The following is a 10,281-nucleotide window of genomic DNA, read 5'->3' as shown; positions in this document are numbered from 1 at the left end:
CAGTGGAAATTACATCCATGCATGTAGGCACCTATAAGAAGAATCCAATCACATACAAGTAATATGACTTTAGGTACTTTTGGGTATTACAATGTTGGAAGTTATACATTGTAAAGTCTCTTACTTACATTTTGGTGTCTGATCAGAAGTAGGCTATTACATTTATGATTGTAATAACTGATCTATTGTTGTGACGTTCGTTAAACATATTAGACAAGTTCTACCCTTTGACCTCCAGAGGGCAGTGTTGTATTTTTTTGGAGCAGTTCTCTTAAGTAAACAATTCAGTAGTTAACTAAACAAATTGTCTATGAAAAATGGTATTAACAGTTGGAAGGTAGACATTATACATTTTGAGACTTCTCTTAAAAATGTAGTTTTCCAAATAAAACTTTTAGTTTCTGTTTCCACATTACACCGAAGCTCTGCAGTGTCACCAGAGACATCTTAAATGTCAGCTGTGATATAACATTTAGCTTTGAGCCTGAATATATACTAATACTGACTGTATTTTTTTAAAGAACAATGTGAAGTACGCTGACAGCACTTAAATGTCAAAGCCAAAACAGAAAATGGCGAGCCATAATATTATCACTTAGAGTTAGATGATGAATCACAGGCCTTCATAAATACATGTTTATGTATTTTCCCATTGTTTCATATCCACTGTAGAATAAAGAGCAGGGGAAAAACATAAAGCTAAGCCAAAACAGCAAATTAGTGGCTGTAAAATGAAACCATATGGGTTTTCAACTCATTTTTTTGTCAAGGCTAAGGCTACATCTTTTTTTTCGTTTAAAGGGATTGCTCTGTCCTCAGTCTCTGAGGAACAATACATTTTATACATAAACAACAAACTTCAAGAAACACACAGTGCATGTATGTAAGTGTTTAATAAATAACAATAAACAACAACATTTTACCAAAGTTTTCTTATATCAGACCTGGGTCAAACTGTATTTCTAAACTGTGTGGGTTGCTTCAGTCCACTTATAGTGAGTGTGGTGTGCTATAGGGATATATAATGGGTGAAGAAAAGAAAACACTGTAATCAGCATGATTGTGTTGATGTGCACAAACTGAGCTGCGGTATAAGACAGGTTTAAACCTGTGATGCCTTTAAAGTAGGTTTATACAGTCTATGGTAGTTTGTTAAACACCAATTCTGTGTCTTCATAAGCTGCAGTTTAAAATGCACCAGGGTCTAGTTCAACCAAAGACTTTATATAAATGAAATACAGTGTATGCTTAAAACCCAGTTTCAATGTCTTGTAGTTGTCACCTGTATGCCACTAGAGGTCATCGCATCAGGTTAGAAATAAATCTGCTGCAGAGGTGGAAAGCAGGTTAAAGGTCATGTGGAAGTAGAACATGATAAAGTACACGATAAGGTTACATTGCTATTTTAAATGTAGTTTTTCTGCGGCAGGTCATGATGGACATATCGACGGCTGCAACTCATTAAAAAAATATATTCACAATTTTAGATCATCTGTGGCTTCTCATATTATTAGTTTGGAGAAGTTGAGCTGTCATTCAGCTTAACCCGTGTTTATCAAATTGCTAAAAATGAAAGGTAAAGTACACATCTATGCAGTGTGAGAAGGACTGTAGCTGGATGTGGTTGCAGCCATGGCTTGGCTTAGGCTGTTCTGGAAATAGACAACAAGTTTAAAATAATCATACTATTTAAAAATGATCTGAATTTAGGACAGGGTACACATTCTGATACTGTTTAATAACTGTACTAAATGTCAAATACAAAAGGAATACAAAATCGATGCAGCAAAACCAGAAATATTGTCTTTTTAATTCCATGCATCAAAACCTGGTGCCTACATTACCCACAATGCAACATACATGCAGCCTCTAAGCTAATAGGCTACATTCACAGCAGCCATTTTGCCATGTGGTTGCAGGGTGTACACAGGTGTAATTGATTAAGGTAATTAAGGTCCAGTTAATTCCAGTGAGCCACAATACCAGAGCCATAATGAGTGGTATTAATAACACCTGTGTTTATCTGCAGTGATGTGTCAAAAATGTCTGCTGTGAAGACGAACTGGCAGATATGAGGAGTGCGCTGCAGAAGTTTGGTAAGCTCACTTCTTTTAAACACACTGTAAAGTGTTTAGACCCAAAGAAGTGTTGTGACAATTAATGTCACAAAGGATTTATACACATTTGAACACATGTGGTGGTGTCTCCTGCAGCAAGGACAGTATGATGCTAAGTGTCACAGCATCTTTGGTAATGTACCCGCTACTAGCTATTTGACCCAGGGCTGTTGTGCAGTCCTGATACTTTGACATATACTAATAACTTACTTTGTTTAGAGGATGAGAGGTCTCTGGTGATGAGTATGTCTGTGTTTGTAATTGAGTGTGTTTGTGATGTGAATGGAAAGTCTTTACTGACGCCATGACTTACGGCTCAGCACACACACACAGGCCACGTTGATGCGTATGAGCCTCCAGGCCACCAAGTTCTTAAACGAGGTCAACGCTCTGACAAAAGTGTGTGAGTTGGTGCAGTAGGAGTTCCAGTGTTTGGCATCGATCCCCAAACAACCGGAGCTGCCGGAGCGCTCGCTGTGGCACGTCGTCTCAAAGAAGTACTGCTTCTTGTTCACATTGTTGATGTTCACGTCCGGCAGCACCGTCACCTCATTGCCTGAGATGTCTGTGGCTTTGGTCTTGTTGCCCACCCAGTTGCTGATGCTATCGCACACTGAGTAGACTCCTCGGTGCTGAGGCTGCCCCGCTCTCCTGGGGGTCCTCCTGACGCCCCCCTGGGACCCCGCCGGATCTGCATCAGGCGGCTGGTCGCTGAAGAGCACCCTGGGTGAGAGGTAGCGGCGCTTGGTGAAGAGCTTGGGGTCCACTGTGGGGATGGTGTTGGAGTTGTTGCCTGGACCCTGCTGCTGTGCTGCTCCTAAGATGGCGGCCACAGCCTGGGCGCTGATGAGGAGGAACAGGACCAGCATAGACGACCTCATGAGAACACCACCTGCCAACAAGCACAGAGAACACTGTTACTGCAGATGTATAGGTACTGGTGTGTTGTGTTGTGTTTCTTAAACATTCATCAAAGTCAATCTTTCAGTTTGTGTGTACAGACTGAGAATACAAAATATATATATATATATATATATATATATATATACACACAATCAACAAACACATTTATACATATGCACACATTTTAGACATAAATAAAAGCACAAAAATCAATATATTCAAAATAACAGTCACTTCAATATCTTTGAGAAATGTACATTAGTGCAAGACTGTCCATAGCAGCGTAAAAAGTGTCTGGTGCTGGATTTTTGTGTGTGTGGGGTGTTAAAGTCCATGGATTGATAACTGAACAGGCACAGAAGACCCAATGGCATTCACCTTTAAAATGTCCCTCAAAGAGGCACACACCAACAATGACCACATAGAGACCACGGAGAGTCTCAAAACAATTACTAAGAGTCAAAAACAAGTTAAAAGAGACACAAATGTACTGATAATAGCGTCACCAGGAGTACAGAATGACTAACGATATTATCGTACCGTGAGTTTTTGGTATCATTGCATCCCTACTCAAAAGTAACTACCAAAAGAATCTTAACAACTATAATGTGTGCCTTGCTTATATGAGGTGATGGGGCGTCTTGCATGTCTGTGCCCAGAGTCCCAATGTCTGAAAGTCCGCCCATGCAACAGTGATCTGACAAAATACTCTGTTTCTGAGAAATTAGAATAATTACTAAGACTAACTTCTTGTTACTGGTTTATGTTTTTGAAAAATAGCTGTCTTGTATGTAGGCCAGGTGCAGAGCAGAGGATTTGAACGCTGGATTAAAGCTCCAAAGAATTGTGAGGCAGAGATGTCTGATGTGTGGATACTCCCATTTTTCCTTCACAGTGTCAAGGCACAACATGTTGAGCAGTGAGATTGACCTAATAGGAGCAGCTCCTCTTTAAAGTGGAAAACACACCTTGCCTAATACTGGCTCGTCTCATAGCAACAGTTTTAACATAGTTTTTGCATGAGATTCACAATCATTTCTCATCCTCAGGGGATAACCTCATGTTACAGCGGCAGTACACTAAGGTTGAATGTTCCATTTCTAGTTTAATGCTCAATAGTGAAAAATCCACCCAATAACATCCACAGAGATCACATTGAACTCTGGTTATGTAGAAATATGGAGGGTGAAGGACATCTGCGACACTTTACAGTATGGTGTTTTTGTGCTGCAGCAGGCTAATGCATCACGTCACACACTAAAGGATTTTTCTCTTTTTCACAGGAGATATGAAAAATGCTATTTCTTTTAAATCTATGGTTTTATTGAATGGATATTTGTTTCTTGTGTTCTGTATTCGGCATAATATCCATGATTTTATGGATGACTTTGACACTTTCATATACCTTTCTTCACAATTTGCTCTCATAGACATCTACGATCTGAAAAGAGAGAGTTGAATGTAATCTTTAAGACTAAACGATTATCTCTGGGCAAGCAGGGAGAATATAGTGCAATTCTCCAGAAACGGTACTGAATTTCCTTTTTTAAGAACATGAAATGGATCTTGTCTATGTAAGTTACCCATGGAAATAGGTGTCACATTACCCACAGGAATCTGAGACAATGTTGTGACATCCCATCAGTTTCAGTTTCCATCACTGCGGCTCCTCACCACAACATCTGTCTGCTCTGGCCCGTCTAAATCCACAGGCTGCGTGCTGCGTCGAACACAGTGCAGCAGGCGTGTTAACACCTGCGATGCCTCAGCAGCAGGCTTGGTCGGGAAGCTTTATTATACGCTCCGTTTGCCTCAGGTGTCAGAGTGAGTGCTTGTGGATTAAAATGTTGGCACAACACATCAAAAGAAGAATCATAGTTCACCATGTGAGAGATGATTACATCAATAAATGGGCAACATTTGGACAGGCAATAAATCCTTTGACTGCATTGATGTTAGGATGATTAGTATAAAGATGTAAACAGACATCTTGTGCAAGGGAAACTGTTTACTTTTTCTTATGACACTATGTAACAATTTATATATATATTTTTTAAAGCAGGGAACATTCATCTATTGGAAAAATAGCTAACGGCTGATAAAGTGAGCACAGCATCTCGCAAGTCTCTTTTGTTTTTTTTGTTCATAGACTATTTCTTATATTTAACTACACATAGTTACATAGTTAATTTGATTATTATAAAAAATGCTCAATACATAGATTAAAATGTGTCTGTTTTATCATGGAGGCCAACTGGAGATTTGAGTAAGCAAAAATGACTCTTTTTCAATGGAGCCCATTTTAAAAGCACATGGATTGCACATGATTGTGGACATGGCTTCAGCCTCAGGTACACCACTCTTATTTGTTTTGCTCTTTGTTTAACTGCCATACCACTAATTATTAGTATTAGTTACACCTGTGCCATCAACTACTGTATACCAACTTCCCCTGGTGTTCCTCTTTGTTTATACCATTATCTTTAACAAAGGAATACTATGGGCTCAGAACAATCTCATAATACACACATGCACACAGAAGGATTCACATTATTTCATGATCCGCAAAAGGATTCAAACTTGTATTTCCGGATCCACACTTGTGTTTTTCAATGCAGACACAAATGTGTTCTGTTTCATATACATGTAAATAAAATCCAAATACAGAAAAAAGTTTTACATATGCATTTTTGATCATCACATATTTGTTTTCCGTTTAAATCCTCTGAACCTGCAAACACAAACCGCTTTCTGTGCACGGATCGCTGTGCATTCGTGTGTGGGTTTTTTGAGACTCCCCTCACGCTCACCCAATTCGTACATGTAATTTTTTCTATCTATAGCCAATCAGATATCTCCTTCATTCTAAGCCAATCACATGAGCGCCCCCCCACGAGGGTATGATTTCTTGCGTTCATGACACTTCATATAGGCTACAAATTTTGCGCTGTCCGGTCAGCTCGCTAGTAAACAGACGGCGGAGCATCAGGTGATTATGCAGAGCTGCGTGTCTCCGTCAGACTCGGCAGCTGAACTGGGGGGTATACTACGAAGCAGGATTTTCGCTTAGCCGGCTAACTTCAGGGAAAACTCGGGGTTTCCGGTCCTACAAAGCTGGTTCTCTTTTTAGCGGGCTAGATCTCCATGGTAACTTACGCTGTATGGCTAACCTGGTCGGGAGCAGGTTAGGTTGCAGGCTAAGAGATCAACTCAGTGAAAGCACTGCCTGCTGACCAATCAGAGCTCAGTGTGCGGAGTTTAAAGCGATCAAGTCATATTACAGGAGAAAGGAAATACAGAAAAGCTGCCGTTGCAGGAAAGACGGCCGGCAAAAATCACCGACTGTGTGAACGTGAACATTAATAGAATATCACCTCCCATCTTCTGAGCAATCTGACTATTATAACATTAGCGTTAAGAAAGCTTACTTAAATATCTGCCACAACATAAGTAACCGGATCAGAGTAACATTAAGTAGGCTACAGTCCGCGGCATATCACATCATCTTATCACACTTATCTGAGTCAGCTGAGCCGTATCTGGCTGTGCAACACTCACAGTGTCACACACTGTATGCAGAAGTATTATTTTAAGCAACACATTAAGTTGACGAAACACTCGAGACAAATGTAATTAAAGTCAGATCCACTCGTGTCTTAGACGGGGCAGTGATATCATAAACCTGTTAATGTACGCATTCAAACACTTTTTCTTTTACCAGCTGTATTCACCTTGCAGGTGCAGCTATGTGGCTATCCTGGATAAATGGTTTAATTCATGGATGTTTAAAGTTTAACTTCTTCATATTTGACTAATATTAAAGTTCACTTTTCATTCAGGAAGTATGACGCTGCGCTGTCAGTACGGTTGTCCAGGTTTGTGATTGGTCGAATGCTCCAAATACCCCCCCTTTCATGTGAACGCGCACCTAACTAGATAGGGCACGGCTGGCTTGAGCAATCCACTTGATAACCCGCGTCGTAGTACCGTTTAGCGAGAGCGCGTATGTTTTGGATTAGGCCAACCGGCTAACTCAAACATATCCAGGTTAGGTTGAACCAGCTTCGTAGTATACCCCCCAGATCTCTCTCTCTTGCATCCGGTTACTTCACTCGCGTTTATGTCCATATCGATCAGATCCAGCTCTCCTGATTGCCTTTATAGAGAGCAGCGATCAAACTATTTAGAGTCAATATCGGCCGATAATGACCGGCGGGGCTCCCCCCCGTTGACAGTTCACTGTTTAGCACTGATCAATGTAGCACTCTCCCTCACACTCACAACAACTTCATACAGACATAAATAAAGCCAAGGTTGCCAACTCTCACGCATCTGGCGTGTGACACACGCTTTCACTCTCAATCTCTCGCTCTCACGCTGCCCAAACTATTCTCACGCCAAAAACAAGAATACCGAAGACTAGAAACGGTTTTGAAAGCTTTTGTCACGTAGTGGTCGTCTTCTCAATAGAACATCTTTGATAATGTCTTCTGGCCAATCAGAATCAAGATAACGGCGTGGTGTTTTTGCAGGAAGTCCCGACTGAGAATACTTTTGCTGTATTACATCTCTACCAGTGCCGTGCGGTGAGGTTCATGGCTGGTGAGACACTGACTCTTTCAGAGTCAGATTTACAAATATTATATTTTGACCTTAATCAAAATATTTGGTTATTTTCAAAAACTTTTTTAGTCTGATGCTTCGATTAATTTTAAACAGACCGTTCAACAAAAGGATACCGAAAATCTAAATATTGGATTGTTCTTTCTTAGTAAGATCCCATTTCCATTACAATTGTGGTCTTACCTTGACTTGAAGATTAAGTCCATGCTCTCCTTCTGGACAACAATCTCTTAGTTTTTTGTAAAAGTCCTCCTTATCTTCCTGTAGTTTCAAAAGTCTAGTTTGTTGTTTGTGTCTATCCGTCTCTGCGTAGAATAACAGTAGCAACAAGAACCCTTCAGTGCGGCAGAGGTTATGGCTGCCTCTCCTGCTGCTTTTTTCATTGCCGTTATATGATGAGACCAGCGAGCCTAAATATCATATTGTGGTGACTCTAGTTAACCATAATTCACTTTTGGGTCACAGTTCCTACACGGACCTGGTTTAGCGTAACACCGGAGATATAGGTTGCCAAGCTAGAGCTAGCAACGCACTCTAACTTGACTCTCCTCACTGAATACATGTCTGATACTACTATTGCTTGATGGAAAATAAAGAGTGGAAATCCCTTTTAAATACTCCGCCTCCGACTCCTTCTTACCGGCACTACACTGGTGACCCTGAGTTTTTCGAGATAGTTTCCAAATTTCTTTTGAACATGGCTGAAAGAGATGTTTTCGCTAAGCTGCCGGAGTTTTGGGAGCATGCCGCGGAGGCATGGTTTGCACACGTGGAGGCTCACTTCGCTTGCAAGCATCTCCACGACGAAGATCTGAGATATTACCACGTGGTGGCTTCGCTGGGGGTTTCTACTTCAGCCAGCTTAGTGGGTTTCATCGCAGCACCCCCACGCCTCGGCAAATACGAGGCTATCAAGGCTCTTCTCCTGAAGACATTTGGTTTATTGACGAGAGAAAGAGCCCGCCAAATTATGGACATTCAGGGCCTCGGAGATGGCAAGCCATCTCAGTTAATGGAGAAGATGCTAAGCCTGCTAGGAGGGGAAGATACCCAGATTTTGTTCATGGAGATGTTTCTTCAACACTTACCTCCACTGGTCCAGACAGCGTTGGCCAACACATCCATCAAGGAGCCCTGCGCGCTGGCCGGAGAAGCGGACCGTTTCTTCCTGGCTACACGACAGTCTGGTGTGGAGGCGTTGGCTGTGACGCACAGCGGCCCTTCTGCGGGCAAGAAAGCATGGCGGAGGCCGGACACAGCGACGCCGAGTCGGCGAGGGGATACCGGTGAGTGCTTCTACCATGCACGTTTCGGGACAAATTCAAAAAGGTGCATCGCTCCATTCAGCTACAAGCCTCCGGGAAACGGAGGTGCCGACGCTCAGTAGTGGCTCTGAGCGTCGGCGGCACGGGCAGGCTCCTTTTCGTCAAAGACAGTGTTTCAGGGAGCCTGTTTCTGTGCGACACGGGCGCGCAGCGGACTGTGGTTCCTGCGTCGAGAGAAGACATCATTGGAGGCGGGCACGGCCCACGGCTAACAATGGCTAACGGTGGGCCCATTCGCACGTACGGATTAAGGCTTATGTGTTTGTGCATCGGTGGACAGCGTTTCAGCTGGGAGTTTGTAACAGCGGACATTTCTTTTCCTCTTCTTGGGGCGGACTTTTTGTGTGCTCATGGGCTGTTGGTGGACATTAAAAATAAACGTTTAGTGGATGCCTTAACGTTTTCTTCTCTCGTGTGCACACTCGGCAGCGCAGTGTACGACGGGCCGTCGGGCTCGTTGTCGGGGGAGGACATTTTTCTCAGACTTTTGGCCGAGTTTCCTGATCTGTCGCTGCCCACTTTCTCCGTGCTCACCACCAAACATGGCGTGGAGCACCAGGTCACCACCGAGGGGCCTCCAGTCTACGCCGGGGCCCGAAGGTTGAACCCTTCTAAGCTAACAGTAGCGAGGGCGGAGTTCGCAACCATGGAACGCCTGGGCATCGTCTGCCGCTCCAACAGCCCTTGGGCCTCTCCTCTGCAAGTCGTGCCCAAGCCGAACGGCGGTTTCCGCCCGTGCGGGGATTACCGCCGACTCAACGATGCCACTACACCTGACCGCTACCCGGTGCTGCACATACAGGACTTTTCATCCTGCGGATGCCTTTTGGGCTCAAGAATGCCGCCCCGACGTTCCAGCGCCTGATGGATTCGGTGCTGCGGGACCTGCCGTTCGTGTTCTTGTACCTGGACGACATCCTCGTCGCCAGCGTTTCAGTGGAGGAGCACCTGTCTCACCTCCGGGCCCTGTTCACGCGGCTCAGCGAACATGGATTGATCATCAACCCTGCAAAGTGCCAGTTCGGGGTGTCGGACATTAACTTCCTCGGGCACCGCGTCACCAGGGACGGTGCAACACCCCTGCCGGCGAAGGTGGAGGCTGTTGCGGCTTTTCCTCGCCCGCTTACAGCCCGGTCACTGCGTGAGTTCCTGGGGATGGTGACTTTCTACCACCGTTTCATCCCCCGGGCCGCCCACATCATGCGGCCATTGTATGAGGCTCTGAAAGGCAAGACCCCCGTTCAGGCGATCGACTGGGCATCAGAGGCGGAAGTCGCTTTCACTGAAGTTAAGACCACGCTGGCTCAAGCGGC

The 10,281-nt window shown here is 43.7% G+C and overlaps 1 protein-coding gene across 5 annotated transcripts in view; it reads right to left on the bottom strand.

Moving 5' to 3' along the window:
• Positions 1 to 949: 949 nt before the first annotated feature.
• Positions 950 to 10,281, bottom strand: part of ngfb (nerve growth factor b (beta polypeptide)) — a 61,693-nt gene continuing 52,361 nt past the window's right edge. For all 5 annotated transcript variants that reach the window (XM_079683727.1, XM_079683725.1, XM_079683728.1 and 2 more), the window contains exon 3: positions 950 to 3,009. In XM_079683727.1, the coding sequence (XP_079539853.1) occupies positions 2,411 to 2,998 (588 nt within the window). In that variant the 5' untranslated portion in view covers positions 2,999 to 3,009 and the 3' untranslated portion in view covers positions 950 to 2,410. The remainder of the gene's footprint in view (positions 3,010 to 10,281) is intronic.

Source organism: Notothenia rossii (assembly GCF_949606895.1).
Source record: "Notothenia rossii genome assembly, chromosome: 5".
NCBI classification, from domain to species: domain Eukaryota; kingdom Metazoa; phylum Chordata; class Actinopteri; order Perciformes; family Nototheniidae; genus Notothenia; species Notothenia rossii.
Note: the sequence above shows the minus strand (reverse complement) of the source record. Positions and strands in the feature narration are given on the sequence as shown.